The following is a 19,777-nucleotide window of genomic DNA, read 5'->3' as shown; positions in this document are numbered from 1 at the left end:
CCCTGAATTCCCACTGCTCTGGAAACCACAGCTGCCCCCCTGTGTGCCAGACATGCAGCCCTAATGCCACAGCTCTGAGCAGTGCCTGCTCTGCTCCTGACCTCAGGGCCAGGTGCTGGGAGGGCAGGAGGATTGGGAATGCAGCATTTTCTCCATAGGAGTGCATAGGCAGGGGGTAGTGAATCTTTGGGTATTGCTGTGACTTGCAGGCTGACTGTGCTGGATGGCACCACCAGGCAGTGTTGAGTCTTGAGCTTCTCACCATAGGACTGACCTGCTCTTGGGCCTCATGTGGTTATCCAACCAGATAACAAGCAAGGCTATACTGTTTAATATTACTTCTGAATCCTCTGAACTTCTTTTTCTATTGAGTTGTTTAATGAAATATATCCTAAAATGGTTTGGCAGTTCTTGTAATAGGTAGAATTTCTCTTTAAAAATCTAAAATAGACCTAGGTGCATGAATAAATATGTGCAGATCTTGTTGACCAGACTAAGCTTACTTTTTATTCTCTGTTTGAGTGTTTAATCCTTTTGGTTTTGCAGTAGCAAGAAAACCCATTTGCTAACAAAATATCTAATGCAGCATTATACCCTGCAGTCTGCTGTAAAAGTTACCATCCTCTATTGTTTTTAATTTGGGGTCTTTGGGAGCTCACAAGATCTAGCTGGGCCTTGTGCCAGTAAAAATAACAGGGATCTCCTCATTAACTGCATTGGCCTCCTCCTTTGTTTGCCAAGATCGGATGACTTGAGTCAAAACAGGAAATGGCTGAATTTAAATCCTGGAACAGATTAACTTTATTGACAGTCAGTGGCAGCATCCTGTGGAGGTTTCCAGTGATGTGACAACTCCTGGCACGAGTTGGGCATTGGGCAGCTTTGTCCTCTTGGACCTGTGGGGTCTGGAAGTGCCTTTGCTGCTCTGGGACCTCCCCATCCCTGGGGAGAGCATCTTCTACCCCTGAAAAGCCCTGAAAAGCCCTGAAAACCCTCTCCTCTTAACCCCCAGGCATTGTGCTGATGGGACTCTTTTTCACTGGACAAAGCATTTTCTTATCCCAAACAAAACACACCAAACATGGCAAGTTTAATGAAATGTCATTTCTCAGGTGTCTCTGTTGTATTACAGATGAGGACAACAAGCACATCCAGACGAATCTGGAAAGCAAAGCTGCCCCAGTTCCTGCCTTTCCTGAGGACATTGCTGATGCAGGAGAGGAAAGGTAGCTCTGCTGCCTGTGCAGTGCTCAGGCTGCTGCTCTTACTTCTAATGAGAATTGAATGCTACCCATTAAACCCTGGTCTCTAAGTGAGTTTCCAAGACTCTATAAGTAATAAGTTCTATAGGGTATTTTTAAGTCCTTCTTCTAGGAATTGTCAGAATATCAATCCACCCCTAATAAGCAAGTGCTAATGTGCTTAACCCACAAAGATCTTTTCCTGCATGATTTGATAAGGGATCAGTAAAATGGAAGCTGTCTCTAATGCCAGGATGTGCTGGTTAGTTTTTCAAAGTAATTATGGTTTTATTTGTTTAATTTTTGCTATGGAGCAACACTAACAAAATGAACAGTTTGAGGAAACTGCTAATTTCCTGCTGGTGCCAGCCTTTGTGTCCGGTGCTCAGCACTCTCCATCAAGGCTTGGTAGGATTTCACGTTGTGCTGACTGAGCAGAAACATCTATTAAAAGCACTCCAGTGAGCAAGTCAGTGAGCTCACTCAATATCCATGGACTATGGAGAAGAATTTAAAATATTCACATATTCATGTATTGCTGTTCCCATCTTATTTGCCTTTTTTTTTGTCAGCAGAATGAGGAATCATTCTCCACAGGTGGCAGTTGCTCCAGTTAAATATTAAATATGGGCCTTGACAACACTTGGAAACCTCTTGCAGCTGATTAGTGGGTGTTGTTTAATGAAGGACCCAGAGGCAACAGGCCCTAGGTACTCCTGCTTTGCTGGCACAACACCCAGTGGGTTTTTTGCAGGGGGTTGGTTAAATCCTGAAAAGCTAGCTTTGTTTTTCTCATTCAGTCTTAAGCAAGGTGTGGCCTGTTCTTTCCTGGGCCATAGCATAGAAATGTCTCTCCCTTCTGCATGGCCCTTGGGCTCTTCTGGCACTTCCCAGAAGGGGAAAGTCTGAATAAACCTAGCAGTTGACACACATTGTTTTTGTTGAGCAAGTTCTGCATCTGAGCAGAACTGAGGTGGTGTTGAAGACTGCCTGAGCACCCAAACAGGCACATCATTACCACAGACCTCCTTGTTCAGGCATTTCTCCTCTCCCACAGATCCAGTATACCTACTCTTGAGACCACAGAGCAGAAAATTTTGCCAAAACCGAAGCCAAGACTTCCTGTCCATTTATCTGCATCATACAAGGTAGTACAGGCACAGCCTCTGCACTTTGTTTTGTTACTCCTTGGAGCTTCACACAATCTATACCTGCTGACAGGGGCTCCACAAGCTGCCTGCCCTGGTGTCTCTGCTCATATAAAACACATTTTTTCCAGTCTTGCCAGTATTTATACACTGAGAAGATTTGTTTTCTGTTCAGAGTTCCAGCATACATGATGTCTCCTCCTCAGAGAGTGACACAGGAACAAGTCCAGTTGTGACTGCAACAAACAGCTTTCATTTGTCTGGTGAAGGTAAGTTTTTTGTTCAGTGAGCTATTGGTGCTTTTGTTACTCAACATCAAACACCAAGAGACAAGATGCTTTTCAGTGTGTGTACAAATAAATAGCAAAGAGTACCTTGGCATATAAGAATGGGCTGCCAACTCTTTATGAATTGCAGGCAGGGCAGCAGGGACCGAGGCAGAAAGCAATCTGATGAAACTTCTCCAGGCTCTCAGTACATATTGAACTGAGTGCTTGGCTCTCAGCTCTTAATCCAGAAGAGGACTTACCCCTCTCTTTCCAGCACTGAGTGTACAGTGTAGTTCTGGAACATAGCAAATAGCCGGCAGGGAAGCTGTCAAATTGAAAGGGAACCTGCAAACAAATCCACAACTTGCAGCAACAGTTTAGAGCTCAGTGGATTTTCTCCGTGCCCTGTTGCAGGGAGAAGGACTGGGGTTTTCAGGGCTTTCCTCAGATGGAAGGGAGCTTTCTAGAGTCTGAATATGGAAAAAACTAGGAATATATTGATGTTTTCTGAAAATTCCCTGTCTTCTCATTGAGAAATTGCAGCCCAGGCCTTCTGGGGAGATTGGATGTGATGCAGGAGGACAGGCTCTGAGCATTTGTTGTTGTTGTAGGTCATGGAGATTCTCCAGTGCCCACCAGGCTTTCAGAGGATGCTGAACCTCAGCCCAGCACTGCAGCTGGAGGAGAAGCTGCCGATGGAGCCACAGAGGGGCCAAAAACTCCTCCCGAGGAAACTTATCCTCCCAGCAAAATACCAGTCAAGAAGAAAGCAAGCAGAACCTTCCCCAGGTGTGATGAGCAGGCTGTGAATCACACGGGGCCAGCAGAGAACAGCCCTGCCAAGGAGGAGGCACTGGCAGGCCCCAGAGCACGGCCCACAGACGGGGAGAGCGGCCGGGCCGGCAGGCAGGGGGTGAACTACACCATCTCAGCCATGAGTAACAGGGAGGAGGAGATCGGCCTGGACCGAGAGCACTTCAGGAGCCTGAAGAACTTTTGGGAGAAGGGAGCAGACTCTTTAGGGGCAGGTGGCAGCCAGGGGACAGGGCTGGGTGAGGCAGACCCTCGGCAGCGCAGGCTGGGCCGCTCACTCTCCCTGCAGCCCGGGCCAGGCCAGGGTGCTGAAGGGAAGCCTGGTGCCTTCACCCAAACAAGGACCCCCCACAAAAGGACAATAACGCTGTCTTCCAGTGAGGAAGAGCCAAGCTGTGCCACTCCTGCAAGGAAGGGCTCAGTTTCTGTCACTCCCAGCCCCACCTGTGCCAAGAGCAAAGGGGGCCTGGTTACAAGAAACAACTTGGTGGGTGAAAGCAGTGGGAAGCTGCTGATGCCCAAGGAAGAGAAGGTGGTGCAGCACAGCTCCAAGAAATCCAGGCTGCCAGTGAGAGCACCTTCCATCCAGCTTGAGTCGCCCACCAAAGATGTGTCTGGCAGCACACTGGGGCCAGGGACACCCGTGGAGGAGGAGCTGGTCATGGCAGGAGAGCGCAAGCCCACAGGGAGGTCCCCGGCCAGCAGGGTGCAGATACTGATAGAGCCTGTGCCCACAGATGGGGAAAGTGGGGATGAGAAAGAGGAAAGATCTGATTTGGGCACTCAAGACAGCATGGAAATAAATGGAGAGCTACCTGAGGAAAAGATGTGCAAGTCTTCAGACCAGCCAACACCTGGTGAACCATCTGGAAAGAGAGAAACTGTTCAGGGAACAGACTCAGCTGTTTACTCAGGTACTGAGGGCTGCGACTGCACCCTGTGAAATCCAAATACAGAGCCATCCCTAAGCCGGTTTTCTTCCCTAACCCTTCTGCATTTTGCACATTTTCTTCATCTGCCCATTTATCCTATGTTGCAATTTGTGCAGAGGTAGCTTGTGTGGAATGTGTTCCACAAGCAGCTCTGGAAACAAATCTTATGTAGCCTAGTGTGAGTGCAGAAGGGGACAGTGCCATGTTCCCTTGCTTTCCTCCCCACTCCCAGCCCCTGGGCCTTACCTGCCAGCAGCTCACCTTGGGACAGCTCTCCACTGCCTACAACACATCACAGGAACTCACTTTATGTCGCTCACTGGCAAGATTGTATTTTCTTCAAATGTGGGATTGGAAGAATTCTTTGTGGTAGTAGAGATAGGTCTAACACAAACAGAAGAAATAAAATGTGAAGCAAAGTGTTTAATAAATACACTGGGTCTTAGAGTACCTTGATATAGCCACTGGCTGTCACTGCCTAAATTACATTTTTTTGGAATGCACAAGTGAACTTTGATATTAAACTTTAAGCAAAGTGGACTGAAGAAGGAGTCTGTTCTGCCTGGGTTCTGATACCGTGTTCTCAACCATGATGGTGTCAATAGCATCACCATTTTAGCAGCCTCTCTCTGGGTTTGATGGGCTCTTGTAGTGACTATTACTATGAGAAAACATTATTATTTGCAACTCACTTTGCATTTGGCCTCTGATTACCCACAGCTCTGCTCTCTTCCAAGCAAAGACCTATGAAGAGAGAGCATCTTCCCTTCTTTTTCCAAATGTTCTGTCCTCATGTGCCTGGGTAAGACCAGTTTGAGAGGATTTTCCACAGACTCATCTGATTTTTATTTTTTAATTGTGTCATTTCTTGGCTTATTTCCTACCTCATGTTACATTCCTGTTAAAATCCTGAGTTGCACTTCAGGTCGTTGTAAATATTTTCTTTATGGAATATTTTGGGTTGTGAAAGACATCTAAGATCATTAAGTCCAACCATTTATACACCAGATCATTCCAGTATTTTTCAGGGCTTTTTCCTTTATTAACTCATTCATTTCAGGATGATATTAGCAGATGGCTCTGTTTCTCTGAAAGCTCTTCACAAGACTTGGTCTGTCTTGGGGACTGGGTTAATCCAGTATTTGCATTTCCTGACACAGTGTGAAGAGGTTTTCCCAGGGGAGACATCAGTGCCCCTGCATGGTTGGGAAGCAGCCCTGAGCAGTGTGACTGCAGTGTGGTCTAGGCAGAGGGAACAGGGGAGGCACACACACACACACATAGGTCTGTTGATGCATTGCCCATTTGTGTTTGTTTATTTATTTATTTACCATGTTGATTTGGCTTTTTGTGTATTCCAGAGGAAGATGGGGATCATTCTCCTGCTGCTCAGGCACTGGCCCGAGCAAATAGCATTAATCTTGCAAAGAGCATGGTGAACATTTACACAACCACAGAGAGTGAGTAACATCTTTCTTTCTTCTTTTTGGTTTACATTTGCTGAAGGTGATATATTATGCCAGTTTTTCATCACCATGCTTCTGTGCATGTATCAGGCTAGGAAAATGACATATTGTTTCATCATCAAATTAGAGAGTTTATACTGTCTAAAATTAAATTCAGAGCCAGGAAATTACAGCTAGATTGATGGTTTGTTACTTCAGCAAAACCACAAGGGCTTCAAAGGGTTGGCAAGAAGCTTGTGCTCATCTCTCCTGTTCCTGCACGAGGCTGTGGGATCTGCTGGCAGCCTGGGGATTGATCTGAGGTGCCAAAGCTGGTGTCACCTGTCACTCCTGCTCATGAGGCCTCTTCCTCACCCAGAGCAGAGCCCGTGGCTGGAATGATGTCCCCAGCTGGGACATGTTTTATGGTGACAGTCTCTCTCTGAGAAACCCAGAGGAGCTGAGGAGAAGGCCACCAAGGAAGCAGCAGCCTGCCTGAAGAAGCAGCCATGGAAAGCACCTGAGGGAAGGCAGCAGCAGCCTCTGTGCCCAAGAAAGCCAATGACAATCCCAGAGGGATTGGCAAGCCCAAAAAGACAGCTAAGAGCTGGCCTCAAAGGGAAATGGTGAGGCCAAGGCTGCCAGGACTGAAATGAGAACATGGGAAGGCAATGCCCAAGGAAAGGTAAAGGTAAAGCCACTGAGAGGCTTTGATTGAGCCAGCTTAAGTCCAAGGCTGGTCATGGGAGGGAGGCAGCTTGCTGGCAGGTCCCACTGCACAGCCCTGTGGCTGTGCCCACCCTGCCTGGCACCTTGTGCCAAGCACTGCCCATCATGGGGTGCCTGATGTGTCGCAGGGAACATTGGCTCAAAGCTCCAGGCCCCATTGCTGTCCAGGAATGTGGTCTCCACCAAGACAACCAAGATTGCAGCTTCCTCTTATCTAGTGTCCTGGTTTAGGGCAAATTTGGAAGAAAACACAATATCCAGCATAAACAGAACACCCATTGAGCCCCAGAGCTCATCCTTGGAAACCCTCCTGTAACAGAGTTACAGCTTCATATTTGCAGTATAGCAAATAGTCTGTGGATACTATTATTTATTCAAGGTTGAAAATAAAAATAGTAAATATCAAATGAATGGTAAATCAAGAATCTCTTGGGCATTTTGAGCAATGTATCATCATGCCTAAAATGCCAAACAAGTGTGTATATGAACATGCATGTTTGTGTACATATATCTTTCCAAAACAAATTCTTCTGGGATGGAGAAAGTCATCTTCAAGAGAGTTACTGGAAGAAGATAAAGATACAAAAAAAAAATTTAGTTAGACATTTAAGCAGTACAGTAACCATCTTTCTATTGATAGGAAACTTTCTAACTTTTTTCTTTTAGATAATCTGGCTATTGTTCACCTCTGTGTCTGGCAGAGTATTTGAGAGGTGTATGCAATGGTGAAATAGTGGGTATAAATATTTTAGTGCTCTTTTCTGCAGGACAGTGTGCTATGAGATAAAAATGTGAACATGATTGGTTTCTTTGACAAGGAGGCAGATTTGGGTGGATTTAGTGTAAATTCAGTCTACACAAAGCAGGCAACATCCACGTCCTTGTGCCGATGAGGAATTAGATGAGCCACTAGAGGGAGTTCCACACTCCCACACAGTGAATGAAAATCACTGAAAATACTCGAGGATGTTAATTAGCAGTTTTTGGCTTAGGGAGGATCAGCTTCAGTGACAGGTGACACAGACAGAGCAAGTAGGTATTGGTCCAGAAGCTTTTCCTCCTTCCTTGTGCCCTTTAGTGAAAGTGTGACTTATAATTAATTTCCTGATTCTGATGAGCTGTCTTGATGCCTTTTTTTTGTACCTGCAGCATACAATAAACCTCATTTGATACCACATCAATTTCTTGAACCTGAAAGAGTCAAAGAACTGAGCAGATCCTCTCCCCTCCTGTTGTCTGAGGTGGGTTGATGCCAGAAATGGCTGAAATAGTGTTCACAGCATCCCCTGGATGACAGTTGGTGTCGTGAGAATGTTTCTCCTGGAGACCAACGGTACTTGCTTTAGAGCATGCCTTGGTTATGTCATGAATAAATGAGAATGTGGAAACCCAGGGCACAGGAAATATTTCTCTGTCGGCTCTGGGGTCCCCTGATCCCCCAGAGGAGCACTGACTTTGACCCTCATTCATGGAGAAAGCTTCCTAGACTTCAAGATAGACTGGAATCCACAAAAGTGTGAAATAGATTATAGAGAGCAGTGTAGGTGTATCACTTGGTGAAAAGTTTAGGTTTGGGGATTTTTAGTGTGTTGTGGATGGAAGCAAGATGGAGGGCACAGGGTGTTATCCTGGGTTTTTTCTTCATGCTTCTTCTTCCTTCTTCTTCGTGGGTTTGGGTGCTGTTTTGTAATTGGGCAGAAAAGTCCACATTGCAGCTCTTTGGGATCAGTTATTGGGTTAAAAGGGAAAATAATCTAGGTGTCAGTTCTTAATTGGAGAGTTTGGTCTTAAAAGACATTGTAACAAGAGATTGTTGGCCAGTTTGTGCCTTGCTAATGAAAAACTGCCAAACTCACAGTAGTGAGACTGTTCTACTGATAAGAGATAATAAACACCTGAGTCCAAGCATGAACTGCCATCTCAAGTGCCTTCAATGCAGACCCAGAGAAGCCCACAACTGGAGCCCCCACATGAGAAGTGCCTTAAGAGAAAAGCCCCCAGCAGCCAGAGCAGCTGTTCCATGCTGGAGGAAGCTGCCCTGTGTGCCCAGCGTGGCACACAGCCACGCTGCTGTGTGCCCTTTCCCAGAGCCCAGGCGGGGCCTGCAGCTCTGTTTGGAGGCAGTGAGTGATGACGTTCAATGCTGCTTGGAGGGGATGCCCTGGGGAGGCTCCCTGCACTCTCCTGCAGCTCTGCTAACCTGATCTCTGCTCATGGCACTCTGCTGAGCAATTCCTTTTTCTCTCCAGTGTTGCAAAGCGCTCCTTCGGCACAGCTTAAAAATGCTTCTTGTTTTCTGAGCAGACGGAGTCAGACACGGCCTCGGAGCTCAGCTTCCAGCTGGGCAGGCACAAGAAGTCCCCCAGCACTGGCAGCCACTCCTCTGACATGGCTTCTGTCTCCTCGGTAGGTCCCGAGCGTGGGGGCTCTGCCCAGGCTCCTCAGCTGGATGCAGGGATGCTGCAGTTGGGCTGCTGCTGGTGGTGGGGCCTCCAGAGCAGCCTGCTGGTTTCTGCTGGGTACATTGGTAAAGGAAAGGGGGTGATGAATTACTGTTTCAGGTTAAATCCAGGTGCCACCTCAAAATAGAGCCCCACGGAGTCATTGCTGGTGAAATTCCCTTAAGCGACAGCCCCCCCTGCCAGACGTGGGTGCTCTGGGTCCTGCTGGTGCAGAAGGTGGGGAAGGGGTTTCTAGGTGGGAAAATGAGATGTTAAGGGGCATGATTGTGGTTCAGGACTGCAGATGGGTACCCTCTGCAAGCTCATCCTTTATCAGCAGATAAGAGGGTACTCAGAGTTGGACAGCAAAAGCATGTTTTGGAGCTTCAGCTTCTAAGGAAAGCTGAAAAAAGCTGAATGTGTTTAGTTGAGTGTTTTTAAAAGACTCTTTAGAGACAGGGGAGGGAGCTGCTTAAAAGTGCTTGAATTTGCTGTGTTACTCTTATAGATTTCTCCAAGGTGTATATTTGAGATTTATAGAATATATGTGAAGCAAAGCTGGTAGGGAGAGGTCATGAATGTAGATAAATATGTTAAAACTTTGGGGCACATGAGTTCTTCTCCTAATTTGGAGCATCTGGGAGCTGAAAATGAGTCCAGGTCATGCAAGTGTTCTTGAAAATCTCATTCAGGATTCTCTGCTGCGGTGAGTATCCTGATGGGATGGTAAATGCAGCTCCAAGGACTGACTGGAGATGTTTAGCAGGTTTTTGCAGGTTATAATAAAATTCAGAACCAAAGTAAGGAAAGACAGGGAAGAATTGGGTTAATTACTGGGAAGGTTTTTTGATAAATGTTCATGACAGTACCACAGAGAGGTGCCAAGAGGGTTAATGATTTGCTTTGTAAACAGCATTAGCTTTTATGATATCCTGTCAGGAATCATGACTGACTGGTGCAAGGGAAAATTATCTCAGCTTTCTGTGGCTGAGCTTTGCTTGTGCTTCGTGACTTTCTATCAGTGAAAGACAAAGACCTGAGAAAAGAAGCCCAAGTTGTCTGGGCTAATTGTAGTCTTTTTCTGGGAAAGCAATAACTCCTGGGTGCCTAGCTCCAGATTTGGATCTGGAGAAACCTGATGTTCCTGTGCCTTTGGGCCAAGCACAGATTGTCTCTGGTGGGGCAGTGGCTCTTCAGAACAGGGTTGTATCTGTTTTGTGCTGCTCCATGCACATTGTAGGTAAGCAACAAGATAGGAATAGTTCTTCCTACATTTCTAGTCTGATGGGGTTCTTATTAGCCTGTTTTGTAAATGGATTAACAATTGAAAGAACAAGTTCTTATAGTATAGTTCAAGTTCTCTCAATACCTTTCTTTCTTAGAGATGAGATTGGATGAGGGTGTCAGTTATTTGCTCTGTAAGCATAGGGAAGAGACGTGTGGTCCCCTCAGAATATCTGAGTCCATTTCCCAAAGTTTTGGGATTTAGGAGTGAAAAAACTTCTGTGTTTCTTGAGTATTCAGTGCTTCCAAGCCCTGGTCTAGGATAGCACATCCTTGTGAGACCCTTATAGGGATTTCCCTGTGTTTGCAGGGGTCCCAGGATGAGGGAAGAGATGAGAATCTTGACCCCATGTTTCAGAAGGCTGATTTATTATTTTATTATATATATTATATTAAAAGAAAATTCTATATTATATTAAAACTATACTAAAAGAATAGATTAAAGGATTTCATCAGAAGGCTAGCAAGGAAAGGAAAGGAATGGAGTGATAATAAAGTCTTGTGACTGACCAGAAAGTCTGAGACAGCCGGACTGTGATTGGCCATTAATTAAAAACAACCACAAGAGACCAATCACAGATGCACCTGTTGCATTCCACAGCAGCAGATAATTATTGTTTACATTTTGTTTCTGAGGCCTCTCAGCTTCTCAGGAGAAAAAATCCTAGCAAAAGGATTTTTTATAAAATATGTCTGTGACATTTCCCAGCCCTGGCTTGCTTGGGAGCAGCCACAGCTGTGAACCCTCTCTGTGTCAAGAGCACCACACTGCACAAGAACAGGAATACCAGAGTTTTTTCTCTGGGAATGCATTTCTCAGACTCTCATCTTTGCCCAGAACAGAGTCAGACTGTGCCTGTTTCAGTGGCACTGACTTTGCTCTTCCCCCTGGCAGGTGAGTGGCAGTGTGCTCAGTGTCTACAGTGGTGATTTTGGGAGTGTGGATGCCCAAGGAACCGTGGAATTTGCTCTGGACTATGATGAGAAGAACCGGGAGTTCCAGGTGCATGTGTCCCAGTGCAGGGGCTTGGCTGTGGTGGATGAGAGGAAAGGCAGATCTGACCCGTGAGTGATCTTTCAGTGCCTGAATTCTGTCTTCTGGCAGACTTTTATTTTCTTTAGATGTAATGGTTCCTTCCTTCCTGCCAGCTTACTGGAGAGCTGGCAATGTGGGGCACTGTCCAACTGGAGTTTGTTTTCTAGGTATGTTAAGACTTACCTGCTCCCGGACAAAGCCAGGATGGGTAAGAGGAAAACGTCAGTGAAGAAGAGGACAGTGAACCCCGTGTACAATGAGGTGTTACGGGTAAGAACAAACACACACTCTGAAAACCTCTGTTGTAAAAGGCACCTCTGTCAGGCAGGTCTGGGAAGATCCTGCCTTCTTGGCCAGATTCTTTGCTGCCTGCTGCCAGCACTGCACTGCTCTTCCCTGGGGCTGGAGAGGCCTGGGGTGTTAAAGGCTCCTCTGCACCCATTCATGTGGCACCCAAGATTTCTCTGCCAAAACCACACAGATCTTTGGATGCAATGGGGTCCTGCAGTCAGAGCAAGGGCTGTTTGTCCTCCCCCCTTCCCTGGCATGCAGTCACAAGGCACAGGACTGGTAAGAAAGGTCTGCATTATGTGATCATACTGATCAAAGCATAGAGGATTATTTAACAACGGCCAGGCCTGTGTTAATAATTCTTGAAAGAATATTGGTTTTGCCCTATGATGAATGGAATGCCAGGTTTCCCTGTGCTCAGCAGAAAAGCTTTGTCAGGGTAGTAGTGTTGCTACAGGACAAAAGAGAGATGTTCATACTGAAGCCAGTCCATTGGTAGTGCATATGTGTGGGGTGGGTTTGAGTGTCTCAGAGCTTATTCAAGCTTTTGCGTTGTTTATTTCTGTTTGTGAAAGAAACAGAAGAAAAATTTGAGCAACATGACTTCTCTTTCTTCCTCTAGTATAAAATAGAGAAAATGGTGTTGCTGATCCAAAAATTAAATCTCTCTGTTTGGCACAATGATCCACTGGGACGTAACAGTTTTTTGGGAGAGATTGAAATAGACTTGGCCAGCTGGGACTGGAGCAACAGGAAACTCAACTGGTACCCACTGAAGCCCCGGGTGAGTGTCTCGCTGCAGTCCTGCTTTCCAGCCCAGCCCTGAAGCCTGGAGGGTGGCAGTAGTCCTTCCTGACTCCTTGAGGTCTTTGGGTGGAGCAGGACAATGTGAACTTCAGGAGGGAAGAACCCCTGGGCACCTTAGTGCAGCTCAGTGCTCAGAACAATGCCCTTCTCAGGTCTGTTTTGGTGGCTGATCTGCAGGGACACTGTCATAAATGCAAGCTGACACTAATTACAGCAACTTTGACATGACTTTGCCATTCTCTCCTCTCACATGAAGACTTAAAAAAAAAAAAAAAAAGCAGAGTCTAGGTGAAGCAGCTGATGTGCTTTGAGGGGTAAATATTCAGTTTGCCACTGTTTGTAAAGCCTGTACATCTTCCTGCATGCTTCTGGATTCACAGGTCTGATATGAGTCCCTTTTAAGCAATTAGAGGACATTTATCTTTCAGAACAAAGATGCTTAATTATATCCAGCTGGACATGTCTGGAAGGGCTACCTTGTACTCTGAATCCTCAGGCTTTTGCTTCTGAGAGGCTGAGTTTGAGAGCAAACCCACAGAGAAATGAACTGCCCTAAGAGGAGGCTGTTCCAGCCATCAGTTTGTCCATTTGTGCTCCTCCACTGAAGTCAAAAGCTGTTTGCCTTGCTGTGTTTCCACAATCCTCCATTAAGTCAGTCATAACCCTTTCAATTTCAGAGCCTTTCTGCTGTTAATGGTGTGGATCATCGAGGAGTGATGAGTTTGTCCATTAAGTATGTCCCCCCTGGAAGCCTAGGTGAGTGTGGTTCATGCATTAAGGACAAACACCCAGCTTGCAGTGCCTCATCTGCTTGGGGGCTGCTTAAAGAGCAATCTCATCAGAGCAAGATCTTAGAGAGCAGCACAAAGGCAGTGTTTGACAGCACTGCCTGCAGCCTACATCTGATTTCCACATCTGGATTTACTGGGAAAGTATTGGGGAGAGAGGAAGGGCTCAACGACCTCCAATTTATGAGCATGTGGGCACTGTAGGGTGCTGTGATGTGGTAGGAGCAGCACAGAACCCATGTTACTTTGGGGCAGGCACAAGGTTGCTTTGGCTCAGCAGTTCCATCTTTTTTCCTGTCTGACACAGCACTGTCAGGTTGTGTCAGGAGCTGGCTGCAGTGCTGAGATGCCCAGGGAGGGGCAGTGAGCACACAGGAGCTGTGTGGGTCCCACAGGTCCCTGGAGAGGAGCCCTGTCATTCTGAGCTGTGGCTCTGGCTGCCATGACAGCTTTTCTCTTCTCATAAACTGCAGGGCCCAGGAATCCTCCCTCTGGTGAAGTTCACATTTGGGTCAAAGACGTCAAGGACCTGCTGCAGTTGCGTCCATCTGGAGTGGATTCCTTTGTGAAGTGGTGAGTGCCTGAGCACGGGGCTGCTCCTGCTCCTGTGCTTCCCACAAAGGCTGTGCTTCCTACTCTGCTCTCAGGCTCACCAAGCTGTGCCTCCATACTGGAAAGCCTTTGTGTTGCACTGGGAGAAGTGTAGGGGAGAATTGCCCTTGTTTTTCACCCGTAGGAAAAGTAGGAAAATCCTTGCTGTGATAAAGCTCTTGGTCAATGTTCAGTGCTTCATGCTGTGTGCTTTCTCCTCCCAAAGCTATGTGCTTCCAGACACCAGTAAGAAGAGCTACCAAAAGACCAGAGTCATAAAGAGAGACACAAACCCTGTTTTCAATCACACCATTGTGTATGATGGCTTTCACACGGAGGATCTGAAGGATGCCTGTGTTGAACTCACTGTGTGGGATCATGAGAAACTTACCAACCATTTCCTTGGAGGAATCAGGCTGGGCCTTGGGACAGGTCAGTATTTTCCTTTATATTAACTCAAAACTGTTACTGTAGTGCTGAGCTACAAGATAAAGTGGGAAGTTACAGAGTATTTTGCTGTTGGAGAGAAACCAGGGATGGGGTGTCTCAGTCACTGGTACCTGCACTATGTCATGGATGGAGGAGGCCCTGGTGCCATGGTAACAACCCTCTGTTCCCACATTTTCTGCCAACATCAGATCTGAGGTCTGGCAAAACTCAAGAGAACCCAGGAGAACAGGCTGCCTGACAAACCAGCATTATATTGGTGCTCCTGCCAGGGAAGAGTGCTCAGGGAGGGACTGGAATGCCATACAGGACAGCACCTGGTGCCTGTCCATCCCTGAGGTGCTCTCTGAGACATCTCACAGTGTTGCAATCGAGGATAAGTGTTCCCTGGGGGACAAGGCTCATAGCAGCTGGCAGGTGCACACACTGTGGCTGTTGGATTTGCCTGTATGTTCTCTGTTTCCCACCTCACATGTCACCAGTGGGTTGTGGACTTTCCAGAGGGAAGGGGCAATGAGAATAAGACATAAAAATACCTAACCCAAGATCAGCTGTGATCTAAATTTAGACTTCTCTCTCACTGACAAATATTTGGCACCTAAAATTTTGGTTGAATTGGAATGGATGTATACACTTTTCTGCTATGGTATGTTTGATTCCTATAGAAAATAAAGAAGAGTATTTTGATGAATACTCCACCTTGTCCACAAGAAAATCTTTTTAGAGGAAAACCAAGCCTTTAAGACCTTTCTTACCATTCAAAAAGATGCAGGAAGGGCTTGAGCCCAATATTGCTTTCCTTGGCAGGTTATGTTTAGAGTTCTTGCATTTTGTGGCTTTTGCAGTGACTTCATTCTGAACTCTGGTGTAGAATGGGCATTTGCAAGAAAACAGGAGGTGCTCAGGGTGCAGCTTGCTGGGGAGCAGTCAGTAGCTTTTATGTTAAGACATTGCCTGCAGCAGTTACATCCCATTGAGTGTTTGTGCATGGAGTGGGAACTCTGTGTAGCTCTCAAAGTTTCTCATTCTTTTCAGGTTTGAGCTATGGCATCTCTGTGGACTGGATGGACTCCACTCAGGAGGAGGTGGCCTTTTGGCAGGAGATGATGTTGGCTGCCAATGAATGGATCGAGGGATTGCTGCCCCTGCGCTCACTGGCAGGGAGGAAAAAGCTGAAATAACCCATTGCTGGTGCCATGGAAATGCCCAATGTGTTCATTAGAAGAATTAGGAAACTTCCTGCACCGGCGAGAAAGAGGCCATCCACAGGGCTGCAAGTGTCAGGGTAATAAGGCAATTAATGGGCATCACCTTGGAGCTGTTAATTATCAGTACTAATCCACTCACAGAGGACATGGAAGATGCCAAACAGGATTTTAACCAAGAAGAAATTTAATTTGCCTTTTTCTTTAATCATTTATATATTCAGTATATTTGAATTCCATTAAGCTCTGGGAACACTGGCAGAAGGAAAAGGAGATATGGATACTTTTCTTTTACCATTTCTTGTGCCATTTTTCTTCCATGTAGAGATGCAGTTGTACTGAAGCAGCAGCCTGGTATTATTCATACTCCCTGCAAGGGGTACACTTTGTACTTGGTGTCCAATTGCTCCAAATCACCAGCACAGTTTGAGAATGGGAGCTTTGCATTTGTCACTGGTGATAACACCTCTTTAACGTGAGAAAAATTGAGTTCCAAGGTGCATCTAAAGAAAGAGAGGACTATTTGCAGCAGAAAATGAAGAAACCTGAGGAGGATGACAATGAGGAATTTGATATATTAATTTCTTTCTGCTTTAATCTGAAAGAGTGCAGGGATGCTCTTAGAGATGGTGGGATTGTGCAAGCAGGGACTGTTTCCCTGGCTTTCCCACAGGCTCCCTCAGAGACCTCAGGAAAGTCTCTTTGTGAGAGTTTGAGTGCAATATAAACTAAAATGTTTGCCTAGAAGTAAAACATGGTTACCTTGCTAAGGGGCCTTTGCAATGCCTTGTGTGCAAAACATTTCAATATGACCTGATGAGGTGGGAGGCAGTTCACACTGGCCTGGCATCAGGGTCAGGGAGGAAGGTCACAGCCACACTGACCCAGGAGATGCTGGGAGCTGGGGCAGAGGTAAGGAGGGCTGAGACAACGTGCAGGGAGTGCAGAGCTGCAGTTTCCTGGGGGTCTCCTGCATCTGCATCCCCTGCTGCCCTTCTCCTCTTCCCTTCCCCTGATGCCTGCTGTGAGCTGTCAGTGGCTGGAATTTCCCTTTTGCCAGTAGCTTGCAAAAAAGTCTTTGCATCTGGCACATGGACCGTGGTGGAGTGGTGTTGTGAATACATTTTGAATTGCAGCTTTGTAATTTCTGTTTTGGATGTACATACTGTGATTAAGTAGAATGTTTTTCTTTAGTCATCAGTTGGTTGTCTTGTACCTATTTTCACTGCTCCAAATAACAAAAAAGCAAAAGAGGTGTTAAATTTTATTATGTCAAAATGAGGCATTTTTGCCAAAGGGCAAGGGAAATGTCATGAAGAAATAATTTTTATAACTATCCTACTTTAAATTTTGGCTCTCTGATTATTTTGATATTCTTCTTTAATGGATTGATTTTATTTAAGTCAAGCCTACTGTGAATTTTCAGCTTAGCAAAGATGATTGTAAATAAATGAATGTAAAAATGTACACTTAGAGTAATGAGACTTTTTCTTTAAATGGAAACATTTGGGATATAATCAGCTTTCATGGGAAAAAAGAAAGAATTAAAGTGGTTTTTCAGTTGGAAAAAGACAATAATTGGAAATGCACCAGACACAGTAATAAAAGCACTAGGAGAGAGTTCACAGAGCAACAGAATTAAGCAGTGACTGTCTAATGAAGGAGCTGATTCATCTGTAACATCAGTCCAGAAATACTTTGTAGGGGGTCCAGCCTGACATGTTTTGTTTACCAAGATTTGGTCATTTATTACCTTTGTGCGATAAAATAACAATACTGGGCCTAAGTTGAGAGTTTTTAAAAAAATATGATCCTTACCTTAGGTGCTGAACATGTGAATATTTATACATCAGTGTACCTGACCTGCTGTGAGGAGCCCTGGTGGCAGGGGTGGGGTTTGAGCTGGAATGGATGTGCACACATGAGTGTGAGTTGGAATGGATGTGCACACATCAGTGTGAGCTGGAATGGATGTGCACACACCAGTGTGAGCTGGAACTGATGTGCACACATCAGGGGTGTCTTGCTGCAGTGAAGTTACCCACAGGACTGCTGCTTTCCTCCTGGTGCTCCCCTGTCCCCAGGGACACGGATATTCCTGGGACAGACTTTCTGCTGGGGCTGGAAAAGTGGTTGGTAGCACCAGGGGCTCTGTCTCAGGTCCAGGTCTCTTCCTGGTGGGTTCAGCTGATTCCTCTCCACCTCCTCCTTCTCATCAGCATTACTGCATGGCAGTGTTTCCAGAAGTGCTGGTTGCATCAATGGAGCTGGAAATGGTTGTGTTATTGTGTCAGGAAATTAACAGGTTTTTCATTGCTGGTGCCAGGAGGGCAGAAAAAGGGGGTCAGTGGGCCAGTTCATCTCAGCAGAGTTACTTTTATGAACTTGGCACGGGACTTTGTGAGACTATTTTTGTATTCAGATTCCATTGAGGATTTTTTTTTTGGTTAATCTTTTGCTGGCTTGTTTATTTAAATTAAGCCCTGATTAACTTAAGAAGCTTTCTTTGGCATTTAATAGTTTATCAGAGTAAAAGATTACACTGCCAAACCACACACACTTTTGTCACACAGCTGATTCTGGGGCAGTAAAATTTGCTATGCTCTCTGTTTCACTTACTGCACCGAAAGCACTTTATCACAAAATGACTTAAGGCACATTTATTGCCAGAGTCCTGTGGAGGAGCAGAGGATCTTGTGGGTATAAGGTTAATGGCCTGTTTGCTTGTGGTTTATGATGCTGGCATTTGTTGTCTGTGGATGCTGAACCTCACAGAGACTCTGGCCTGTAAGTGTGTGCTGGTGGCACAAGAGTGGGGTTGTAACTGGTGGAAATAAAAAACAGATGGAAAGTTTTCTGGCTGTATTTACTGGTTAGTTGTAGCATGGGTCAAGCAAAGCCACAGGTGAGAGCCTGTGGTGCCAGTGACTGTGGTTTGTGTCCCTCCTTTCCCTGCACAGGAAGGTGCAGTGCCAGCAGTGGCAGCTGAGGTGACCCCTGGGCTGGACACAGAAGTGGCCCCAGGAGTGCAGTGCCATCCTTTTAATATCAAACACAAACCTCAGCACCTACAGGAGAGCTGGCAGCTGCTTTCCATGAGGCTTCTGCATTTGTGAGCCAGCGTGCTCTCTTCTAGGTTATCTCTGATTTATGTAACTTTTTATTGGAAATCTTCCAGGATTAAAAGAAAATGGAGAAAAAGCAAAATTCTAGAATGTATTTCTGCTTCATCAGGCAAATAAAATATGTGGCCTATGGCCATTCAATATGTAGCATGAATAATTACAAGTATCAGAAACTATTGAAAATAGTTTAGAAGCTAACTAAAGAAGAGAAAGAAAGAATTGTTGAATCTTGAATAAGTGTTTCAGCAGAGATGAAAAGAAGTGGCTGAATTAATTATGCATTACTAAATATTTGCCTAGCTTTATCCTTCACCAAGACAGGGAAAAATTGAAGTACTGTAGAGATTTGGAGATAAAAAAATGCTGGCTAAATAAACACTTGTAATAATGTGATTTGTTGAAATTAAAAAATGCTGCATTTTTGCAGGCTTCTTAAGTCAAAAAGTGTATCAAATAGACTGGTGTATCAAAAACTGAATAAATAAATTTCTGATCCTGATAACTAAGAATGAGTGTATTCAGCACCAGGTTGGATTATTTGTTTTGATTGTCTGGTTTGTACTTGAAGATTTTTCATGGCTCAATCCCTTTTCCCCTGCTTATTTTGCACCCCTCAGGTGTTAGAGGGGGTGCCTGGGAGCAGATGTCCCCCTGAGCACTGTCAGAGGTTGTCAGCAGAAACTGGGAAGCTCGCTGTGAAGGCCCTTGCAAAATCGGTGCCCAGAGTTTGGTCCATGTTCCTGGAGCTCCCAACAGCACGAGACCCACTGAGAGATCTCCACACTGGAGAGCCCTTGAAACAGGAATCCCTTCCCATGAGGTCAGCTGGAGCAGCCACTGCTTCCAGGGGTGCATTCTTGGGAGGTTCCTGGAGCTGGTGGCTCTGCCAGAAGGAGCAGCTCTGCCAGGGTCAGGTTTGTGGGGCTGCAGGAGGACTCAGAGAGTTTGGGGACAGCAGGAGCAGCTCCTGGCCTGTCCTGAGCAGGAGGTGGCTCCTTTGGAGAAATGAGGTTTGAGCAACAGTGGGCAACTCCAGAGTGGCCATTCCCACTTTTGGGGTGTTTGCCACCTTCACCCACCAACCAACCTCTGAACAGGTTGGTTGGTTGAAGGTGCAAAAACTGAGCATCAGTCTCCAGAAGACCCATGGAGAAATTACTATAAATGGTTTATATGAGATCTCTT

General features: G+C 45.8%; 1 protein-coding gene across 1 annotated transcript in view; it reads left to right on the top strand.

The window, feature by feature from the left end:
* Positions 1-16,850, top strand: part of LOC102040543 (synaptotagmin-like protein 4) — a 23,207-nt gene extending 6,357 nt beyond the window's left edge. Inside the window, exons 3-16 of the mRNA XM_005419823.3 lie at positions 1,133-1,226; positions 2,299-2,389; positions 2,565-2,658; positions 3,270-4,385; positions 5,765-5,863; positions 7,727-7,818; positions 8,882-8,983; positions 11,198-11,367; positions 11,506-11,608; positions 12,252-12,413; positions 13,114-13,192; positions 13,698-13,797; positions 14,042-14,247; positions 15,298-16,850. Of these exons, the coding sequence (XP_005419880.1) occupies positions 1,133-1,226; positions 2,299-2,389; positions 2,565-2,658; positions 3,270-4,385; positions 5,765-5,863; positions 7,727-7,818; positions 8,882-8,983; positions 11,198-11,367; positions 11,506-11,608; positions 12,252-12,413; positions 13,114-13,192; positions 13,698-13,797; positions 14,042-14,247; positions 15,298-15,443 (2,654 nt within the window). The 3' untranslated portion in view covers positions 15,444-16,850. The remainder of the gene's footprint in view (positions 1-1,132; positions 1,227-2,298; positions 2,390-2,564; positions 2,659-3,269; positions 4,386-5,764; positions 5,864-7,726; positions 7,819-8,881; positions 8,984-11,197; positions 11,368-11,505; positions 11,609-12,251; positions 12,414-13,113; positions 13,193-13,697; positions 13,798-14,041; positions 14,248-15,297) is intronic.
* The last annotated feature ends 2,927 nt before the right edge of the window (positions 16,851-19,777 follow it).

The sequence above is a fragment of the Geospiza fortis genome, unplaced genomic scaffold (genome assembly GCF_000277835.1).
Source record: "Geospiza fortis unplaced genomic scaffold, GeoFor_1.0 scaffold157, whole genome shotgun sequence".
NCBI lineage: Eukaryota > Metazoa > Chordata > Aves > Passeriformes > Thraupidae > Geospiza > Geospiza fortis.
Note: the sequence above shows the minus strand (reverse complement) of the source record. Positions and strands in the feature narration are given on the sequence as shown.